The 23799-nt window shown below is 47.0% G+C and overlaps 1 protein-coding gene across 3 annotated transcripts in view; it reads left to right on the plus strand.

The window, feature by feature from the left end:
• The window catches only part of setd3 (SET domain containing 3, actin histidine methyltransferase), a 44082-nt gene extending 21188 nt beyond the window's left edge, over positions 1 to 22894 (plus strand). For all 3 annotated transcript variants that reach the window (XM_084482306.1, XM_084482308.1, XM_084482307.1), the window contains exons 7-13: positions 13634 to 13692; positions 14717 to 14831; positions 14946 to 15020; positions 15954 to 16120; positions 18281 to 18366; positions 19662 to 19822; positions 20416 to 22894. In XM_084482306.1, the coding sequence (XP_084338432.1) occupies positions 13634 to 13692; positions 14717 to 14831; positions 14946 to 15020; positions 15954 to 16120; positions 18281 to 18366; positions 19662 to 19822; positions 20416 to 21015 (1263 nt within the window). In that variant the 3' untranslated portion in view covers positions 21016 to 22894. The remainder of the gene's footprint in view (positions 1 to 13633; positions 13693 to 14716; positions 14832 to 14945; positions 15021 to 15953; positions 16121 to 18280; positions 18367 to 19661; positions 19823 to 20415) is intronic.
• Positions 22895 to 23799: the final 905 nt, after the last annotated feature.

Consider the following 23799-nt stretch of genomic DNA (forward strand, 5'->3'; position numbering starts at 1 on the left):
CTTTGACGGCACGCCACGGACACCCCCTTCAACGTACAGTCACAAATAGCACGGCGTTGGTTCGGCACCATTTATTGACTGTACTGACCAATTTTGAAGCAGATCCGATAAATTCCCTAGGAGGAGTTCATTCAAATACAAGGCCAAAAAGTGAAAAAAATTCAAAATGGCCGCCGAGAGTGAAAATGAAAAAATTAAAATTTCCGACTTCCGGTGGGTTTTGGGGCATGGGTCCAAGAGGCTTTTCTGTAGATATTGTGACCTTGTATGTGCTTACCGAGTTTCATACATATTGGTGAAACGTGACGTAGGGGCTGCATTTTAAAGTTCCTGTAGGGGGCGCTACACACATGAGAAACACGATTTTTGGTATGTGAGCTACCGGCACCAGTATACACGTGTCCTGTGAATTTCATATTCATAACTATTATGATCTCCGCAGAGTGATCGACCCTCCTCTGGCGGCCATGTTGTTTTTTCAATCGACTTAATTTTAATTGAGCAGTTAGAACTTTGGTACCTAACGGCCATTGAATTGGTCCCGCTCAAATCAAACATTGCGTCTATGAACTGTGGCTATTTTAGTAACGGGCCACGCCCACTTCGATGCCACGCCCCATTTGAAAAAGTGTTGACTTAATCTTGTTCAGAATTTGATTATGAACAACTTTAGTAGAGAGGTTCAACACCATAGGAGTCCAATTAATGTAGATATGTGCAATTTACTAATTTTGGGGTGAAAAACACACCCCTTTTTGAACTCAATGGCTCATGGGTACTTTGAAATTTATCCTACAGACTAATCCTTATGTCAGATTGAAGATAATGGGCCATAGATGATATGTGCCAAAGGATTTATGTCAAAGTCGAAAAACCTGGGATCCTTGGGGAATTTACTGTTTTTAACTAAATTCAAAATGGCGGGAAATCTGGCTACCGGAAGTGCTAAGTTAGTATCTGCAAATTTCTTCATTATGAGGATTTGCATATGTGTGCAAAGTTTCATGAGTTTAGGTCCAACCGGTGACGAGTTATGCTTGTGCAAACGTTGAAATTTTGGCATAGTTGGTATAGCGCCACCTAGGGGCGAATGTGAATTTGAGGGCTAGAATATCAAATTTTTCACCAGTCCCACAAAATGTGCGAAATAAAAATGAGTTTTCGAATATGTGCAGGGGGGGAAAAATGCAGTCGAAGATGAGGAAAAATAAGAAGAAGAAGAAGAAATTAAAACTGCGCGCAGTGATGAACGGGACCTCGCGCCGGCTTGCAGCCGCCACTACGAGGTCCCGTTCATCACTGCGCGCAGTTTTAAAAAAAAATCGCGCCGGCTTGCGGCCGCGTCACGTGCCGTCGTAACATGTGTGCTGGCAAGATGTGCACATGTTAGGACCGCACGTGACGCAGCCGCAAGCCGGCACGAGGTCCCGTTCATCACTGCGCGCAGTTTTAAAAAAGCGCAGTTTTAAAAAAAATTCGCGAATTTATGTAATCTGTAGAAGCAGAGGTGCCCTGTGGTGTCCTACTGATTGTTTTGACATTAACATGTAAGACCACATTTAACTGAATTACATGTTGTAACAACTTTAACTAACATTATTAACCCTACATCAATGATCGGATAAATTCATTACATGTTGTAACAACTTTAACTAACATTATTAACCCTACATCAATGATCGGATAAATTCCCTAGGAGGAGTTAGTTGAAATACAAGGCGAAAAAGTGAAAGAATTCCATTCAAAATGGCCAACTTTGACAGCACGCCACGGCCATGCCCTTCAACGTACAGTCACAAATAGCACGGTTTTGTTTCAGCACCACTTCATGACTGTACTGACCAATTTTGAAGCAGATCCGATAAATTCCCTAGGAGGAGTTAGTTCAAATACAAGGCGACGGAATTCAAAAATGGCCAACTTTGACGGCACGCCACGGACATGCCCTTCAACGTACAGTCACAAATAGCACGATTTTGGTTCTGCACCACTTCATGACTGTACTGACCAATTTTGAAGCAGATCCAATAAATTCCCTAGGAGGAGTAAGTTTAATACAAGGCGACGGAATTCAAAAATGGCCAACTTTGACGGCATGCCACGGACACGCCCTTCAATGTACAATCACAAATAGCATGATTTTGGTTCAGCACCACTTCATGACTGTACTGACCAATTTTGAAGCAGATCCGATAAATTTCCTAGGAGGAGTTCATTCAAATACAAGGCAAAAAAGTGAAAAAAATTCAAAATGGCCGCCGAAAGTGAAAATTAGAAATGCAAATAGCCGACTTCCTGTGGGGTTTTGGGCATGGGTCCAAGAGGCTTTTCTGTAGGTATGGGGACATTGTACGTGAATACTGAGTTTCATACATATTGGTGAAACGTGGCGCAGGGGCTGCTTTTTAAAGTTCCTGTAGGGGGCGCTACACACATGAGAAACACGAATTTTGGTATGTGAGCTACCGGCACCAGTCTACACGTGTCCTGTGAATTTCATATTCATAACTATTATGATCTCCGCACAGTGATTTTGAGGCTCTGGCGGCCATGTTGTTTTTTCAATCGACTCAATTTTAATTGAGCAGTTAGAACTTTGGTACCTAACGACCACTGAGTTGGTCCCGCTCAAATCAAGCATTGCATCTATGAACTGTGGCTATTTTAGTAACAGGCCACGCCCACTTCGAAGCCACGCCCCATTTGAGAAAATGTTGAATTAATCTTGTTCAGAATTTGATTCTGAACAACTTTAGTAGAGGGGTCCAACATCATAGGAGTCCAACTTCATGTAGATATGTGCAATTTACTATTTTTGGGGTGAAAAACACACCCATTTTAGAACTCAATGGCTCATGGGTACTTTGAAATTTATCCTACAGACTAATCCTTATGTCAGATTGAAGATAATGGGCCATAGATGATATGTGCCAAAGGATTTTTGTCAAAGTCGAAAAACCTGGGATCCTTGGGGAATTAACTGTTTTTAACTAAATTCAAAATGGCGGAAAATCTGGCTACCGGAAGTGCTAAGTTAGTATCTGCAAATTTGTTCATTATGAGGATTTGCATATGTGTGCAAAGTTTCATGAGTTTAGGTCCAACCGGTGACGAGTTATGCTTGTGCAAACGTTGAAATTTTTGCATAGTTGGTATAGCGCCACCTAGGGGCGAATGTGAATTTGAGGGCTAGAATATCAAATTTTTCACCAGTCCCCACAATTGCACCAAAAAAATTTGAGTTTTAGAATATGTGCAGGGGGGGAAAAATGCAGTCGAAGTCGTGGAAAATAATAATAATAATAATAATCACGAGGATTTCAATAGGGTCCTTGCCAAGTTTGGCTCGGTCCCTAAAAACTGCGCGCAGTGATGAACGGGACCTCGCGCCGGCTTGCAGCCGCCACTACGAGGTCCCGTTCATCACTGCGCGCAGTTTTAAAAAAAAATCGCGCCGGCTTGCGGCCGCGTCACGTGCCGTCGTAACATGTGTGCTGGCAAGATGTGCACATGTTAGGACCGCACGTGACGCAGCCGCAAGCCGGCACGAGGTCCCGTTCGTCACTGCGCGCAGTTTTAAAAAAGCGCAGTTTTTATAAAATTTCGAGAATTTATGTAATCTGTAGAAGCAGAGGTGCCCTGTGGTGTCCTACTGATTGTTTTGACATTAACATGTAAGAGCACATTTAACTGAATTACATGTTGTAACAACTTTAACTAACATTATTAACCCTACATCAATGATCCGATAAATTCCCTAGGAGGAGTTAGTTCAAATACAAGGCGACGGAATTCAAAAATGGCCAACTTTGACGGCACGCCACGGCCACGCCCTTCAATGTACAGTCACAAATAGCACGGTGTTGGTTCAGCACCATTTTTTGACTGTACTAACCAATTGTGAAGCAGATGCGATAAATTCCCTAGGAGGAGTTTGTTCAAATACAATGCGAAAAAGTGAAATTCCATTCAAAATGGCCAACTTTGACATCACGCCACGGACACGCCCTTCAACGTACAGTCCCAAATAGCACGGCGTTTATTCAGCACCATTTCATGACTGTACTGACCAATTTGGAAGCAGATTCGATAAATTCCCTAGGAGGAGTTAGTTCAAATACAAGGCGACGGAATTCAAAAATGGCCAACTTTGACGGCACGCCAAGGACACGCCCTTCAACGTACAGTCACAAATAGCACGGCGTTGGTTCGGCACCATTTATTGACTGTACTGACCAATTTTGAAGCAGATCCGATAAATTCCCTAGGAGGAGTTCATTCAAATACAAGGCAAAAAAGTGAAAAAAATTCAAAATGGCCGCCAAAAGTGAAAATTAGAAATGCAAATAGCCGACTTCCTGTGGAGTTTGGGGCATGGGTCCAAGAGGCTTTTCTGTAGGTATGGGCACATTGTACGTGAATACTGAGTTTCATACATATTGGTGAAATGTGACGTAGGGGCTGCATTTTAAAGTTCCTGTAGGGGGCGCTACAAAAAATAGAAACACGAATTTTGGTATGTGAGCTATCGGCATCAGTTTACACGTGTCCTGTGAATTTCATATTCATAACTATTACGGTGTCCGCAGAGTGATTTTGAGCCTCTGGCGGCCATGTTGTTTTTTAAATCGACTTAATTTTAATTGAGCAGTTAGAACTTTGGGACCTAACGGCCATTGAGTTGGTCGTGCTCAAATCAAACATTGCGTCTATGAACTGTGGCTATTTTAGTAACAGGCCACGCCCATTTCGAAGCCACGCCCCATTTGAAAAAATGTTGAATTAATCTTGTTCAGAATTTGATTCTGAACAACTTTAGTAGAGAGGTCCAACACCATAGGAGTACAATTAATGTAGATATGTGTAATTTACTATTTTTGGGGTGAAAAACACACCGCTTTTTGAACTCAATGGCTCATGGGTACTTTGAAATTTATCCTACAGACTAATCCTTATGTCAGATTGAAGATAATGGGCCATAGATGATATGTGCCAAAGGATTTATGTCAAAGTCGAAAAACCTGGGATCCTTGGGGAATTTACTGTTTTTAACTAAATTCAAAATGGCGGGAAATCTGGCTACCGGAAGTGCTAAGTTAGTATCTGCAAATTTGTTCATTATGAGGATTTGCATATGTGTGCAAAGTTTCATGAGTTTAGGTCCAACCGGTGACGAGTTATGCTTGTGCAAACGTTGAAATTTTGGCATAGTTGGTATAGCGCCACCTAGGGGCGAATGTGAATTTGAGGGCTAGAATATCAAATTTTTCACCAGTCCCACAAAATGCACCAAGAAAAATTGAGTTTTAGAATATGTTCAGGGGGGGAAAAATGCAGTCGAAGATGAGGGAAAATAAGAAGAAGAATAATAATAATCATGAGGGTTTCAATAGGGTCCTTGCCAAGTTTGGCTCGGTCCCTAATTAAAACTGCGCGCAGTGATGAACGGGACCTCGCGCCGGCTTGCAGCCGCCACTACGAGGTCCCGTTCATCACTGCGCGCAGTTTTAAAAAAAAATCGCGCCGGCTTGCGGCCGCGTCACGTGCCGTCGTAACATGTGTGCTGGCAAGATGTGCACATGTTAGGACCGCACGTGACGCAGCCGCAAGCCGGCACGAGGTCCCGTTCATCACTGCGCGCAGTTTTAAAAAAGCGCAGTTTTAAAAAAAATTCGCAAATTGAATTGAATTCCCTAGGAGGAGTTAGTTGAAATACAAGGCGAAAAAGTGAAAGAATTCCATTCAAAATGGCCAACTTTGACAGCACGCCACGGCCATGCCCTTCAATGTACAGTCACAAATAACACGGCGTTGGTTGAGCACCATGTTTTGACTGTACTGACTAATTGTGAAGCAGATCCGATAAATACCCTAGGAGGAGTTCGTTCAAATACAAGGGGAAAAAAGCGAAAATAAGACCACGGAATTCTAAACGGCCAAATTTGACGGCACGCCACGGCCACGCCCTTCAACGTACAATCACAAATAGCACGATTTTGGTTCAGCACCACTTCATGACTGTACTGACCAATTGTGAAGCAGATCCGATAAATTCCCTAGGAGGAGTTCGTTCAAATACAATGCGAAAAAGTGAAATTCCATTCAAAATGGCCAACTTTGACATCACGCCACGGACACGCCCTTCAACGTACAGTCCCAAATAGCACGATTTTGGTTCAGCACCACTTCATGACTGTACTGACCAATTTTGAAGCAGATCCGATAAATTCCCTAGGAGGAGTTCGTTCAAATACAATGCGAAAAAGTGAAATTCCATTCAAAATGGCCAACTTTGACATCACGCCACGGACACGCCCTTCAACGTACAGTCCCAAATAGCACGATTTTGGTTCAGCACCACTTCATGACTGTACTGACCAATTTTGAAGCAGATCCGATAAATTCCCTAGGAGGAGTTCGTTCAAATACAATGCGAAAAAGTGAAATTCCATTCAAAATGGCCAACTTTGACATCACGCCACGGACACGCCCTTCAACGTACAGTCACAAATAGCACGATTTTGGTTCAGCACCACTTCATGACTGTACTGACCAATTTTGAAGCAGATCCGATAAATTCCCTAGGAGGAGTTAGTTCAAATACAAGGCGACGGAATTCAAAAATGGCCAACTTTGACGGCACGCCACGGACACGCCCTTCAACGTACAATCACAAATAGCACGATTTTGGTTCAGCACCACTTCATGACTGTACTGACCAATTTTGAAGCAGATCCGATAAATTCCCTAGGAGGAGTTCATTCAAATACAAGGCAAAAAAGTGAAAACAATTCAAAATGGCCGCCAAAAGTGAAAATTAGAAATGCAAATAGCCGACTTCCTGTGGGGTTTGGAGCATGGGTCCAAGAGGCTTTTCTGTAGGTATTGGCACGTTATACGTGCCTACCGATTTTCATACATATTGGTGAAACGTGGCGCAGGGGCTGCTTTTCAAAGTTCCTGTAGGGGGCGCTACACACATGAGAAACACGAATTTTGGTATGTGAGCTAGAGGCACCAGTTAACACGTGTCCAGTGAATTTCATATTCATAACTATTACGGTGTCCGCAGAGTGATCGACCCTCCTCTGGCGGCCATGTTGTTTTTTCAATTGACTTAATTTTTGGTCAGCAGTTAGAACTTTGGTACCTAACGACCATTGAGTTGGTCCCGCTCAAATCAAACATTGCGTCTATGAACTGTGGCTATTTTAGTAACGGACCACGCCCACTTCGAAGCCACGCCCTATTTGAGAAAATGTTGAATTAATCTTGTTCAGAATTTGATTCTGAACAACTTTAGTAGAGGGGTCCAACATCATAGGAGTCCAACTTCATGTAGATATGTGCAATTTACTATTTTCGGGGTGAAAAACACACCCCTTTTTGAACTCAATGGCTCATGGGTACTTTGAAATTTATCCTACAGACTAATCCTTATGTCAGATTGAAGATAATGGGCCATAGATGATATGTGCCAAAGGAATTTTGTCAAAGTCGAAAAACCTGGGATCCTTTGGGAATTTACTGTTTTTAACTAAATTCAAAATGGCGGGAAATCTGGCTACCGGAAGTGCTAAGTTAGTATCTGCAAATTTCTTCATTATGAGGATTTGCATATGTGTGCAAAGTTTCATGAGTTTAGGTCCAACCGGTGATGAGTTATGCTTGTGCAAACGTTGAAATTTTGGCATAGTTGGTATAGCGCCACCTAGGGGCGAATGTGAATTTGAGGGCTAGAATATCAAATTTTTCACCAGTCCCACAAAATGTGCCAAAAAAAAATGAGTTTTCGAATATGTGCAGGGGGGGAAAAATGCAGTCGAAATCCTGGAAAATAATAAGAAGAAGAAGAATTAAAACTGCGCGCAGTGATGAACGGGACCTCGCGCCGGCTTGCAGCCGCCACTACGAGGTCCCGTTCATCACTGCGCGCAGTTTTAAAAAAAAATCGCGCCGGCTTGCGGCCGCGTCACATGCCGTCGTAACATGTGTGCTGGCAAGATGTGCACGTGTTAGGACCGCACGTGACGCAGCCGCAAGCCGGCACGAGGTCCTGTTCATCACTGCGCGCAGTTTTAAAAAAGCGCAGTTTTAAAAAAAATTCGCGAATTTATGTAATCTGTAGAAGCAGAGGTGCCCTGTGGTGTCCTACTGATTTTTTTGACATTAACATGTAAGACCACATTTAACTGAATTACATGTTCATTAACCCTACATCAATGATCCGATAAATTCCCTAGGAGGAGTTAGTTCAAATACAAGGCGACGGAATTCAAAAATGGCCAACTTTGACGGCACGCCACGGCCACGCCCTTCAACGTACAGTCACAAATAGCACGGCGTTGGTTCAGCACCATTTTTTGACTGTACTAACCAATTTGGAAGCAGATGCGATAAATTCCCTAGGAGGAGTTTGTTCAAATACAAAGCGAAAAAGTGAAATTCCATTCAAAAATGGCCAACTTTGATGGCACGCCACGGACACGCCCTTAAACGCACAGTCCCAAATAGCACGGCGTTTATTCAGCACCACTTCATGACTGTACTGACCAATTTTGAAGCAGATCTGATAAATTCCCTAGGAGGAGTAAGTTTAATACAAGGCGACGGAATTCAAAAAAGGCCAACTTTGACGGCATGCCACCGACACGCCCTTCAACGTACAATCACAAATAGCATGATTTTGGTTCAGCACCACTTCATGACTGTACCGACCAATTTTGAAGTAGATCCGATAAAATCCCTAGGAGGAGTTCATTCAAATACAAGGCAAAAAAGTGAAAAAAATTCAAAATGGCCGCCAAAAGTGAAAATTAGAAATGCAAATAGCCGACTTCCTGTGGGGTTTGGGGCATGGGTCCAAGAGGCTTTTCTGTAGGTATGGGCACATTGTACGTGAATACTGAGTTTCATACATATTGGTGAAACGTGGCGCAGGGGCTGCTTTTTAAAGTTCCTGTAGGGGGCGCTACAAAAAATAGAAACACGAATTTTGGTATGTGAGCTATCGGCACCAGTTTACACGTGTGCCGTGAATTTCATATTCATAACTATTACGGTCTCCGCACAGTGATTTTGAGGCTCTGGCGGCCATGTTGTTTTTTAAATCGACTTAATTTTTGGTGAGCAGTTAGAACTTTGGTACCTAACGGCCACTAAGTCGGTCCCGCTGAAATCAAACATTGCGTCTATGAACTGTGGCGATTTTAGTGTCAGGCCACGCCCATTTCGATGCCACGCCCCATTTGAAAATATGTTGACTTTATCTTGTTCAGAATTTGATTCCGAACAACTTTTGTATTGGGGCCAACATCATAGGCGTCCAACTTGACGTTGATATGAGCAATTAACTATTTTCGAGGTTTCAACCACACCACTTTTAGAACTCGTTGATGCTCTAAACTTTATTGTACAGACTAATCCTTAAGTCAGATTGAAGATAATGGGCCATATATGATATGTGCCAAAGGATTTTGGTCACAGTCGAAAAACCTGGGATCCTTGGGGAATTTACTGTTTTTAACTAAATTCAAAATGGCGGAAAATATGGCTACCGGAAGTGTTCAGTTCAAGAGACTTTTTTGTTCATCATGAGGATTTTCATGTGTGGGCAAAGTTTCATGAATGTAGGTCAAACCGGTGACGCGTGCTGCTTGTGCAAAGTTTGCACTTTTGAACAGTTGCTATAGCGCCATCTAGGGGCGAATGTGAATTTCAGGGCTAGATTATCAAATTTTTCACCAGTCCCCACAATTGCACCAAGAAAAAATGAGTTTTAGAATATGTGCAGGGGGGGAAAAATGCAGTCGAAGTGTTTAAAAATAATAATAATAAGAATAATCACGAGGGTTTCAATAGGGTCCTTGCCAAGTTTGGCTCGGTCCCTAATTAAAACTGCGCGCAGTGATGAACGGGACCTCGCGCCGGCTTGCAGCCGCCACTACGAGGTCCCGTTCATCACTGCGCGCAGTTTTAAAAAAAAATCGCGCCGGCTTGCGGCCGCGTCACGTGCCGTCGTAACATGTGTGCTGGCAAGATGTGCACATGTTAGGACCGCACGTGACGCAGCCGCAAGCCGGCACGAGGTCCCGTTCATCACTGCGCTCAGTTTTAAAAAAGCGCAGTTTTAAAAAAAATTCGCAAATTTATGTAATCTGTAGAAGCAGAGGTGCCCTGTGGTGTCCTACTGATTGTTTTGACATTAACATGTAAGACCACATTTAACTGAATTACATGTTGTAACAACTTTAACTAACATTATTAACCCTACATCAATGATCCGATAAATTCCCTAGGAGGAGTTAGTTGAAATACAAGGCGAAAAAGTGAAAGAATTCCATTCAAAATGGCCAACTTTGACGGCACGCCACGGACACGCCCTTCAACGTACAGTCACAAATAGCAGGATTTTGGTTCAGCCCCACTTCATGACTGTACTGACCAATTTTGAAGCAGATCCGATAAATTCCCCAGGAGGAGTTCACAAGGCCAAAAAGTGAAAAAAATTCAAAATGGCCGCCAAAAGTGAAAATTAGAAATGCAAATAGCCGACTTCCTGTGGGGTTTGGGGCATGGGTCCAAGAGGCTTTTCTGTAGGTATGGGCACATTGTACGTGAATACTGAGTTTCATACATATTGGTGAAACGTGGCGCAGGGGCTGCATTTTAAAGTTCCTGTAGGGGGCGCTACAAAAAATAGAAACACGAATTTTGGTATGTGAGCTATCGGCACCAGTTTACACGTGTCCTGTGAATTTCATATTCATAACTATTACGGTCTCCGCACAGTGATTTTGAGGCTCTGGCGGCCATGTTGTTTTTTAAATCGACGAAATTTTTGGTGAGCAGTTAGAACTTTGGTACCTAACGGCCACTAAGTCGGTCCTGCTGAAATCAAACATTGCGTCTATGAACTGTGGCGATTTTAGTGTCAGGCCACGCCCATTTCGATGCCACGCCCCATTTGAAAATATGTTGACTTTATCTTGTTCAGAATTTGATTCTGAACAACTTTTGTATTGGGGCCAACATCATAGGCGTCCAACTTGACGTTGATATGAGCAATTAACTATTTTCGAGGTTTCAACCACACCCCTTTTAGAACTCATTGGTGCTCTAAACTTTATTGTACAGACTAATCCTTAAGTCAGATTGAAGAGAATGGGCCATAGATGATATGTGCCAAAGGATTTTGGTCAAAGTCGAAAAACCTGGGATCCTTGGGGAATTTACTGTTTTTAACTAAATTCAAAATGGCGGAAAATATGGCTACCGGAAGTGTTCAGTTCAAGAGACTTTTTTGTTCATCATGAGGATATGCATGTGTGTGCAAAGTTTCATGAGTGTAGGTCAAACCGGTGGCGAGATATGCTTGTGCAAAGTTTGCACTTTTGAACAGTTGCTATAGCGCCACCTAGGGGCGAATGTGAATTTGAGGGCTAGAATATCAAAATTTTCACCAGTCCCCACAATTGCACCAAAAAAATTTGAGTTTTAGAATATGTGCAGGGGGGGAAAAATGCAGTCGAAGTCGACTAAAAATAATAATAATAATAATAATAATAAGAATAATCACGAGGGTTTCAATAGGGTCCTTGCCAAGTTTGGCTCGGTCCCTAATAATCATGAGGGTTTCAATAGGGTCCTTGCCAAGTTTGGCTCGGTCCCTAATAATAATAATCACGAGGGTTTCAATAGGGTCCTTGCCATGTTTGGCTCGGTCCCTAATAAACACGAGGGTTTCAATAGGGACCTTGCCATGTTTGGCTCGGTCCCTAATTATATATACAGGGTTCTCCTCAAAAATGCTATAGTGGGGATGCGCCACCATATAACATTTTACAATAGTGCTGTCGTGACCGAGACATTTCCTTCCTGAAATGGTCCTATTGGTTCAAACACATGTTTTATTGTAATAAAGCTACACAAAAACGGCAATATCAGTTCACTTCCGTGGAGGAAGTCGGTGGCGTTCGGATCTTGTCTTGGTCCGACTCCGACTCTGTTAGGGCAGAGCTTCGACGTGAACGTGTCACACACCAGACGATCCACAGAGTTTCCCTGTAGTAGATGGGACACACGTCGGAAGATTAGATTTTATTTTTTTTTGCTCTGTATTCAACATTGATGGCAATGGATGGCGCTGCGATAATGGCAGAGGTTCTGAGCAGTGTCGGCAGTCACTACGCGGCTGTATGGCTGCGCCGGTGTGAGCGCTCCGTTTGGAAACACGACCCACTTAGGTTCCAATGAAGACACACCACTTTGATACAATTAAACTGAAGAGGTGGTTTGTACGTTGGGCAAAGTTTAGATGAAAATGCACTGTAGCTTTTCAGGAGCGCACAAAGATATGCACCATGCTGACTGACGGGATCGCCAGAAAAGATCAACAAAACTATAATTGGAGTAAACTACCTTTATTAGCCGCCTGTTATTAGTAGGTAGAGCTTTTTGGGAGGAGGAGCGTGAAGAATCGGTTGGTGAGGAAAGGGATGTCGAGGCACTGGCGGTAGAAATAGAGCCCTATGCAATAATAACATTTCACAACTTCTGCAAAGTGAGTGAATCTGTTCAGATGAGGGAACATGAATGGCGTACGTGACCAAGAACATGCTGATACCGAGACAAGGTGGCTGATAAAGAGGTGCCACCAAATCTGTTAGGCGGCCACCAAATGAAGAAGTTAGTGGCGACAGTGCCAGCAGTAGAAACTGTTAATCTCGAGCCCTGCATCAGCATTTGGTCTGGAGTCTTATGTGTATGGTGATGGATGCAGTGTTTTTCGGATGGCTCTTTGTGCCAGTTTCCCCCTATCCCCCCCCCCCCCCCCACACGCTTAGTAGTTCCTGATTGGTACTTCCTCTCGGTTGACTAAACTCCCTCTCTGCCGCCTCATCCGACTCTTCTCCTTTTTTTTTATCAGTCTCTCTCTCTTTCCATCCGGCTCTTTTATATATATCTCACTCTTTTCTCTCTCTCTCTCTCTCTCCCCCCCTTGTGATCTACATCCGGGCTGGTTTGCAAATCAGCCCCTCAGAGGTGGCAGGCAGTGGCTTCGAACAGTGGAACCGGACACACACACACACACACACACACACACACACACACACACACACACACACACACACACACACACACACACACACACACACACACACACACACAGGTTGCGTCGGGTCCAAATTGATGAGGCAGATTTATGACGGCTGCTGGGCACAACAAATTAAGTTGACAGTGATGTATGGGGGGCCGGTGTCACCCTGATCTCCCCCAGCCCCCACCCTGCCCCCCCCCTCCCCCCCCCCCTCCTTCCCCGCCACTGACGGACCAATGCTCATGCACACACACACACACACACACACACACACACACACACACACACACACACACACACACACACACACACACACACACACACACACACACACACAGACAGTCCATGCTGGCCCCCTACTCCCACACCTTCTTGTTAGGCATCCCACTAGGAGAGCCCTCCACCCCCCCCCTACCCCCCCTACCCCTCCACCTCCCACTGCAGCATAATGAAATTCATTCTGATTTGTGTGCGTGTTTTTTTCCCGTCTCTCTCTCTCGCTCTCTCTCTCTCCGCACTGTCCGTTCCCCCCAGACTCATCCGACCGCCAGCAAACTGCCCTTGAAAGACAGCTTCACGTTCGACGACTACAGGTCAGTGTGTGTGTGTGTGTGTGTGTGTGTGTGCCTGGGCTGCCTGAGACTGTACCACTTTTCGGGCTTTGTTAAACAGTTGCAGTGCAGGGGAAAGTGTCCATGGGCCCATAGACCACAGGCCCCCCCAGCGCCCCCCCTCCCCCCCCCCCCCCCCCCCCCCCCCCCGCCAGCACACAGCACTCACCACCGGCACCGCTGAAATCACTTGTGTTTGTTCTCCTTGTTCCACTCATTAACAGCCAAATTATCTTTAAGAGAATTATTTATCACAGTGGCCTCCCTCACCGCACACACGCACGCACGCGCACATGCACGCACGCACACACACACACACACACGTGCACGCACGCATGCACACACACACACACACACACACACACACACGTATGTTCATTAACAGCTCATCTGACGCAAGTCACTGCTTCCACCGGGCAACGCCTAGGAGATCCTCAAGGGGGGGGCCGCACACACACACACACACGTGCACACACACACACACACACACACACACACACACACACACACACACACACACACACACACACCCCCCTGGTGCTAGGTCAGACACAGTTCTGTCCATACAGTGGCTAAGCAGTGTTATTTTGTTGGTTCAATTGTGCACTATTGAGTTACTAGTTACACAGAGCACCTTAGCAGAGTCGGCTGTGTTGATTCCATCTTCATGCACATTTATTGTACACTTACACACTTGGTTTATGTTGAACGCTCTGGCACTTAAAAATAGTACTTAGCATTGTGTAGCATCTTATCCTAGCTAGCTTTGCTGTGTACAGGGAATGGGTTAACCTAGTGATGGTTAGTGCTTGGCATTTGTTTCTATGAACGTCCTTACTGCACCGACAGCGATATATTGTTTCTTTCTTCTGAGAAATGTACTTATTGTAAGTCGCTTTGGATAAAAGCGTCTGCTAAATGTAAATGTAAATAGTCTTAATCACTCGACTCTCTCCCTCTGTCTCTCTCTTTGTCTCTCTCCCTCCCTCGCTCTCTCCATTTGCAGGTGGGCCGTTTCTTCCGTGATGACCCGTCAGAACCAGATCCCCACCGAGGACGGCAGCCGGGTCACCCTGGCCCTCATCCCGCTCTGGGACATGTGCAATCACACCAACGGGCTGGTGAGTGGAACACACACCCTCACACACTCACACTCACACACACACACTCTCACACTCACACTCACACACACACTCACACACAGTGGGAACTTTACTATTTTCTATGCCCCTCAGATTACAACTGGCTACAACTTGGAAGATGACCGCTGTGAATGTGTGGCCCTGCAGGATTACAAGGAGAATGAACAGGTACTGGTGCTGTGTGTGTGTGTGTGTGTGTGTGTGTGTGTGTGTGTGTGTGTGTGTGTGTGTGTGTGTGTGTGTGTGTGTGTGTGTGTGTGTGTGTGTGTGTGTGTGTGTGTGTGTGTGTGTGTGTGTGGTCGACTGATTGACATGACCATAAATTCATGTTAAAAACCAGAGAGCTGTGTGGATGCACGAGTCAGATTTCCCTTTCACAGGATATTGTGTTTTTAGAACCGGCCGTGTTAGAATTGCAGCGCAAAACCCTGTTTCACGGTTCCCCACGACCTCTCACCTTCTGCCGCTGAACATCACGTTCATATGTCAGAGCGTGTCAGCGTTGGCTCCGTAGATACACCTCCGTCCATGCACAATAACACCAGCGGGAATCGCAGAAAGCAGCCGTCCCCCCTGACAAAGTTGTCTCCTATATTCCACAGTCTTTATCTCTCTCCTCGCACGCCCGTCCCTCCCCCCAACGCGGGATACCCCGCCGCCCCGCTCACTCATTCACACCCAAACCTCCCCCTTTCACCAGCGTTGTCGACGCTATCTGAAAACGCCACGGATGTATCGCGACGGATCTGTACGTGAGCGGGATGACAACCCCGGGCGCCTCTCTCTCGTGTGTGTGCGTGTGTTTGTGTGCGTGCGTGCGTGTCACCGACTGATGCAACCCGCAGACATCAAGGGAGACAACACCGTCATAACACTGGACTTCTCAGCGGCGTGCCGGATAGCATTCTGATCAATACGTCGATAAGCGGCCCCTAACTGCGGCTACTGCCGCCGACGTTTCCGTTATCGGACGTTAGTCGAGCGAGGTGCGCGACGAGCTCGGAGCGACGCCGCTAACGTCGATCCTAACAACTGACACTTCACCCCTCCCCCTCCCCCTCCTCCTCCGCCGCCGCCGCCACCAACCCCCCCTCTGGACAGATCTACATCTTCTACGGCACGAGGTCCAACGCCGAGTTCGTGGTGCACAGCGGCTTCTTCTTCCAGGACAACGCGCACGACCGGGTGAAGATCAAGCTGGGCGTGAGCAAGAGCGAGCGGCTGTACGCCATGAAGGCCGAGGTCCTGGCGCGCGCCGGCATCGCCGCGTGAGTCCTGACTTTCATTACGCGTTGTGTTGTTGTTGTTTTTTCTCAACGGCGATCGGAGGAGGCCTCAACGATGTGCCCCCGAGACCGTCCAAGGGGTCTTTTACGAAACGCTCCATTGGTTCAAGTTGAAGTTGAAGTTTAACAACGTCAGCTGACCAAAGTGCTGTACAATTCCACTCTCTATAGTTATGAAACAAACAAATAAACTGAAAACAATTAAAAGCACAAAAAAGGACACACTTGACATACAACTTATATGGAGTTAAATGAAAGAGAGTATAAGTTTTTAGGAGGGATTTGAAAATGGGCAGTGAAGGGGCGCCATACGCGTGTCGTTCAGCTACACTCGCCAAATCCGGAGACATCTGGAGGCAGAGCGATACATACACCCTTCTCTCCCTTCTCTGAAAACAAGTGACAACTGTTGTATGTATGTGGTCTGTGTTGACCTGCTTTTAGGTAGATCAAAACTAGCCCAACCAGAGACGCTTCAAGGCTTCAAAGCTTTAAGAAGCGTTATCATTCATGGTGAGCCTAAGATGTGAGCCCAGAATACCGCTCTGGGCTGAAGGAGACGATCAGACACACAAACTTAACTTTTTCTCCGGCGTTTTGGCTTTCCCTTCATTGCCACTGTAAATATTTAAAACAATTAGGTCTCCCCCTCGGGTATAATTGAAACATATAATATAAACGTTGCAGCAGACTCCCCCCTCTCCCCCTCTCCCCCTTCCCCCTTGCCCTACTCTTTTCCTCCGCCCCACCAAGTATCAATTTACCATCCACTCCCCTAACGCTTTCATCACCAAGCTGCTTAATCATTTTATCATTACCACCCCTCCTCTCACCCCCTAGAATTATGCAGCCATCCCTCCCCAGCATTTTTAATCTGCGCCTTTTTAATCTCTTATTGATGATGGGCTAAATCTCGACAGTGGAAATTAAATGGAACAATCCCCGTAGTTGGCGGGCGGCTCCATTAAACTGACAGATATGGTGATGTATCGCTCTTGTTGTCAGAGCTTCTTTTTATTTTTTTTCAACCAATGGAGAAAGGGAGCCTGCTTCGTTGTCAATCTTCCGGGGCGAGGAGGGAGACGGCGGGGGTTTGCAGTCGATGGGGGCGGTAGTCTGGGGATCGGGGAGGGGGTTCTCCCTGACTCCTTTGGGATGCGTTTAAAAATGCACAACCCGCCCCTTGTGATGCTAGACGTACAGGCTCACACCCCGTCACAAACACATCTTTGCGTTTCCCTTCCTGCACTGCTGAGCAAAGGCACGGAGGTGAATGCAACTGTGAATGTTTCCACCCCTCCAAAACGTGTTCTAATTGGCGTCCGACATTTTTCTTGTATACTTTTTTGATTCTGTTAGAGTATTGTCTGCTGTATTCTCCTGCCACAATCAACACAGAAGGCTAATTTAATAACGTTGGACAAGGCAGCCAGCGTAACGTATTTTAGTGTTTCCTGTGGTTTCTGGGATGTGCTGGGGTCTTTGGAGGGGGGGTAATGATGTTGACCCTGTCCTACAGATTGCCACATAGATCAATTTGCTGAAGTACAAAGACAATATTGCCCCCTCCAGTAAAATGGTCTGGGCCCATAGCAATATGAGGAACACAACTTTGTTGTGGAGAGTGATTCCAGTGAATCTTGGACCAGTCTTTATTGTTTTCCCAAATATGACTGTCCCACGTAATGCATTCTTGTATATACATACTGTATGTATTCAAAACTATCCTTGGGATATATGTAATGAATCATATTTCGTGGGCATATCTAAGCCAGTACGATTGGGTAACAATGCTGGGGACTAGTATTGAAAAGCTTGGTCAATTGTCAATGAGTCCTCCTTACTTCTTAACTCTGACTTCAGAAATGCTCATTTCTGTTTGCTTTGGGCTTGCACGGTACATTGAACTGAATGTGGTTGCATGACGATGCGGGGACACCCATTGCTGAGAGAGTTGTTAGGAGTTTAACCTCTCGCTCAAACGTAGCAAACGGCAGACCCATTGCAGCGCATTACCCATCTACATAGATCATTACAAAAGTCAGCCAAAGTCTGTGAATGCGTTCACACAGTATTCCCATCCATGTGTATTCCCATTCTGATCCCTTTCTTCTCTCCCCCCCCCGCCCTCCCTCCCACCAGGTCCAGTATCTTCGCCGTGCACGGCACGGAGCCGCCCATCTCGGCCCAGCTCCTCGCCTTCCTCCGGGTCTTCTGCATGACGGAGGGTGAGGGCTATAGCGTCTCCCCCCTCTCCCCCCCCCCCCCCCCCCTCCCCCCCCCCCCCCCCCCCCCCCCCAGGAGGGCCGCAGAGACCAAACAGACACCAGAGTTACAGGAAGCCTCCTTCCCCGTCCCAGAAAGCATGGCAATAAAAATAAAGCAAAGAAATGGAAATGGGCGGGGCGGGGGGATGGGGGGGGGGCGGGGGGAGGGGGCGGGGGGAGGGGGCGGCGGGGGGGGGTAGTATGTTGAGGAGGAGAATGGGGGGGGGGCGGGGGTGTGTAGAAAAGAGGGCGAGCCCGTCGGCGTGCTGGGGGTTTAATTGATCCGGGCAGGCCACCAGATGTGTGTGAGAGGCAATCGCTAGGAGAGAGGGGTGGAGGGGGGGGGGAGGGGGCCGGGGGTGAGGAGGCGAGGAGGCGGCGGCGGGTGAGACGTGGAGAGGAGCTGCAATATTCATCGGCGTGTATGCGGAACGACATCGGTGTCATAAATTCCCCCCCCCCCCCCAGCCGTGCCAAGGCCACATCCTCCCCTCCCTCCAACCCCAGGACTCCGCTTGATATATTATTTACATCTCGCCGTGTGTTAATTTTTAAAATGGCCCCGACGCCTTTTTGGATGGGGGAGAAGAAGAAGAAGAAGGAGGAGGGGGAGGGGGAGAAGGAGGTGGGGGTGGGGGTTGGCGGCGGCGGCGGCGGCGGCGGTTAGAAAAGGTCTCACAAAGCTGGGATTGAGACGTGGTGGGTAGGTGGTGGAGGGGTGGGGGTGGGGGCACGGCGAGGCGGTCCACGCTCCGTTTTTTAACAGATGTGACATGACGGAACCCCGGGCGCACGCACTGCAACACACGGGGCAGCGGCGCCCGGGTCCCTTTCATGCCCCCCCCGCCCCCCCATCCTCCAGCCCTCCTTCACTCGTGTAGTCGCTGCCGCCTGCGTAACACTTGGGATCAAAGGCAAAGGGGGCCAGGGAGACGAGGCGTTAGATGTTGCCCCGTGGATATCTTGGTCTAGTGGATACACCGTTAACAGGAGAGCATTTAAAAAAATCTCAGATCTTGACCCAAAGGTGTGTGTTTTAAGTCTTTGAACTCACACGGGGGTAACCTGCCATTTCAAATTTGAGAGTTGCACTAACCAATTCATTTCAAGAGACAAGATTCAAAGAGCAGCAATGGCTTGGATCAAGCTGAGCGAACACTGAGACCTCCTAGCCGTCACATCCTCACTACCGCTCAGTTCACGTCGTCCCCGTCTCCTGACGATGCCTCCCGTGTCTGCGTTCTCTCTCCGTCCAGAGGAGCTGAAGGACTTCCTCGTCGGCGAAGGGGCCATCAATAAGATCTTCACCCTGGGGAACAGCGAGTTCCCCGTCAGCTGGGAGAACGAGATCAAGCTGTGGACCTTCCTGGAGACCCGGGCCGCCCTGCTCCTCAAGACCTACAAGACCACCATAGAGGTACCAGAGCCTCATTCATTCATTCATTCATTCATTCATTCATTCTCAACCTACTCCCCAAACCAACGCCTCCTCTCTCTCTCTCTCTCTCTTCCCTCCCTCCCTCCCTCATTCATTCACTCATTCATTCATTCATTCATTCATTCTCAACCTATTCCCCAAACCAACGCCTCCTCTCTCTCTCTCTCTTCCCTCCCTCCCTCCCTCCCTCATTCATTCATTCTCAACCTACTCCCCAAACCAACGCCTCCTCTCTCTCTCTCTCTCTCTCTCTCTTCCCTCCCTCCCTCCCTCATTCATTCACTCATTCACTCATTCATTCATTCATTCATTCTCAACCTATTCCCCAAACCAACGCCTCCTCTCTCTCTTCCCTCCCTCCCTCCCTCCCTCCCTCCCTCCCTCCCTCATTCATTCATTCATTCATTCATTCATTCATTCATTCTCAACCTATTCCCCAAACCAACGCCTCCTCTCTCTCTCTCTTCCCTCCCTCCCTCCCTCATTCATTCACTCATTCACTCACTCATTCATTCATTCATTCATTCTCAACCTACTCCCCAACCGCCCCCTCTGTCCTCCCTCTCCCCCAGGAGGACGTGTCGGCCCTGGAGCAGCCGGGCCTGCCGCCCCACTCCCGGGTGTCGGTGCAGCTGCGCCTGGCGGAGAAGCGGATCCTGGAGCGGGCGTCGGCCAGCGGGCGCGGCAAGCGGCTGCACTTCCAGCGGCGGCTGGAGGAGGGCGCCGCGCTGCCGCGCTACGAGGAGAGCGACATCGCCCTGCTGGAGAACGAGGAGGCGGCGGCGGCGGCGGCGGCGGACGCCAAGCTGCCCATCATCCTGCGCAAGCTGGAGGAGGTGGTGGAGGAGGAGGAGCAGGCCGGCCTCAAGGCGGCGCAGGAGCAGCAGCAGGAGGGAGAGGAGGAGGAGGAGGAGCAGCGGCTGGAGGAGACCCCGTTGCTCCTCAACGGGGGGAAGGCGGCGTACGGTACGGACGCTGGGCAGCGGGAGCCCGCGGCGGCGGCGGCGGTGGCGGCGGCGGAGGCCAACGGGGAGACGGAGACGGAGGCGGCGGCGACGGCGGCGGCGGCGACTCTGGAGAAGGGCAGTAAAGCCGTGGGCCCAGTGCCGGACAGGAGCGCCGGCCCGGGCCAGACGGGCCTCACGGAAGGGGCCAAACTAAGTGCCAACTGAACTGAGGAAGGGGGTCCAAGTTAGAAGACTGAATAGGTTTATTCCACGCACTGCCATAGCCCATGCTATTTATTTATTTTTTTGGCCCACTCTAAAGTGACTCGGATGTAGAAAAACAGAATTATCGGGTTAATCGAAATGTTTCTTTTTTTTTTTTTTTTTTCGGTGGACCTTTTTATTTCACTTCTCCCGCTTTTCTGCGCAGACAGCGCCATCTCTCTGCGGAAACGCCGGCGCGTCGCAATCGCTGCTTCTGACGCCTCGGATGAATAAGTGACGGGTGATGTCGCCCCGGTGGCGAAGCGCGCTCACCGACCACTCATTTGTACCGACCGGGAAACGGCGATTGCGTGTCCGGTTGCCGTCTTAATCCCGATTTTTTTGGGTTTATATTAGTACAAAATATAATGAGAAAACACAAAAGGATGAGTGTTGTACCAGTAGAAAGCAAGGGACCCCCACAGAGAGCAGTCCGCGGCGTTTTGCACGTGCTCAGGGAGACGCGGGGAAACGGAGCGGGATTGAGTTAGCAGGAAATTGTCCCCGGAAAAAGCCCAAATCCTATCTAATCCTTTCATTCGGTTTGGTTTATTGCTGCAGTTTGTCTCAATACACGTCTGCTATGATTTGAGATGACAATCATTTTCTATAGTTCATCTTGGTCATTGAGTCGAGAGGTTCTCTGCTCACACTTTTTTTCGGGGGTTGACTCGTCCAACTCTTCTTAAAGGATCTGTCGAAAGCATTTGAAGCAAAGTCATTCATGGAGGCAAAACGATTACTGAATACGTACGCATATATATATACATATATATATATATGTGTACCATTTCTGAGAATGGCAGCTATATCTTAAATAGCAAATAGTGACATTTCATGTGAAAATCCCAGCTCAGTTGAGACCTGAGAGTTTTGTTCAGTTTTTCCTCCCGAACAAAAGTTCTTCTCTTAATATATACTGTTAGTATAAACCTTGTTTGCGTTGATGTTAATTTTCAAAAATAAATCTATTTTGAATGTAATGACAGTAATTACCCTGCAGTGTTTGTCAATGGGTGAGGCAAACGGTCTTTATTTTGTGTTTTTGCTTACTTTTTTTTTTTTTTTTTTTTCGTCCAATAGAAAGCCATATCCATGTCTAAGCCCCTCCCCGCCATCAGCGAGTACACCAGGCCTCGGTAGACAAAGACTGTGGTTTACGGACATCGGCTTCCCAGTATGTGCACATTGGCCTTCACATTCAACACGGTGCCCTCGTGTAGGAGACACTTTCAGAGTACAACAGCACTGTCATAAAAAATGTCACAGAATGATGATTGTATGTGTCTGCCCGGTTCTCTTCACATGTGACCAACACAAGGGTATGTTTAACAAATGTCTAAGGCCTTTATGCTTAACTTGTACAAACAACTTGCGTCTGTTAAGTGTGTAACTTGCCGAGCCTGTTTTTTGTATCACACTTGTTTTGATGTGTAGCTTGAGCACTTCCCATTGACAAAGTTACTGTATTTTTTGAATGCAATCATCTACTCTTACTAACCTTTAAAGATTTTCAGTCTACTTGCTGCTTTTTCTAAAAAAAAAAAAAAACTAAAACTAAACAAAGACTAAACTAAAGAAAGCAACAATCCCTCAGACAGATAGTTTGTGTGAGCAGCTAGCTTTAGCCATAGATTCAAGTGTCCCCTGGCACGGACATAACTAGAAGAAATGGAGACTTAAACCACCCTCACCGCCGTAGACTCTGCCGTAGTTCTGTCTGATTGGCATAGACATATTTTAAAAAAGCAGATGCGCAAGATTGTACAGTAAGAGTGAAGATGAGGAAAACTTGTCCTAATGCTGTCCTAATGATTAAACTTCAGTCTTTTATTTCTCACCTCAGTTTGTGTGCTAATTGTTTGTTTTGAAAACCAAAGGGGGAGGTGTGGGGCTAGGGGGGGGAGGAGGCAGGAAGAAGAGAAGAGGGTGAAATAAAAGTTTAATTCGATGCAATTTCTCCCCTTTTCTTTGCCCCTCTGGCCCCATTTTACACATTTATAAAAGAAACATTATCTTGAATCATTTAATTCGGGGCAATACAATTTTGAGATTTCACCATTCATAATGCACGCAGCCCTGAGATAAAACCGCCTTTAATCTTTGAATATATTATTATAATGGCGGTCGTGGCGGGCAGCGGTGAGGGAGGTCCTCCTGCACATGTCCGGTGTGGTTAGCGCTCACCGTCGGCGCACGGAGCGCAAGCCTGGAGGACACGGGAGTCAGCCTGGAGACCAGCACTCGCAGAAGTCATCCTGCTCCATGAATTATACACGCCTCCGCCCCTATTAATATACAATGGTGGCGGCGGCGGCAGGCGTCTGGCCCCGGACCAGACCAGAGTGTCGAGGCCCTCGACATTGTCATGCGTGTGTTAACCAGAGTCGTGGTACAACAGGTCTGTGATCCGGCTCAGAGCGTTTAAAGCCGGGGGCCAGGTGGGTGGGAGGTGGAGACACGAGGCAAGACGTTTTTATGGAGGCCAGCTTGGAGGTTGCAGCAGAGGATGAAAGTCGATTGATCTCAGAGTCTGTGCGCGTGACGCACAATTTTCTCCGCCTGTCGTGTGCGTGTGGGCTTCCTGCCTTGAGTTGGACGATTGAATGTGAAACATGAAGAACACGTGGTGTTTTAAAAGGGGACACTTGCCATTCACCCTTAGACTTATGGGCTACCTTAACTTGTGGAAGTTGAATATCGAAGATAATTGATATAAGATAATTGTTATATAGTTATAATTCT

This window comes from Micromesistius poutassou, assembly GCF_964030765.1.
Source record: "Micromesistius poutassou genome assembly, chromosome: 17".
NCBI classification, from domain to species: domain Eukaryota; kingdom Metazoa; phylum Chordata; class Actinopteri; order Gadiformes; family Gadidae; genus Micromesistius; species Micromesistius poutassou.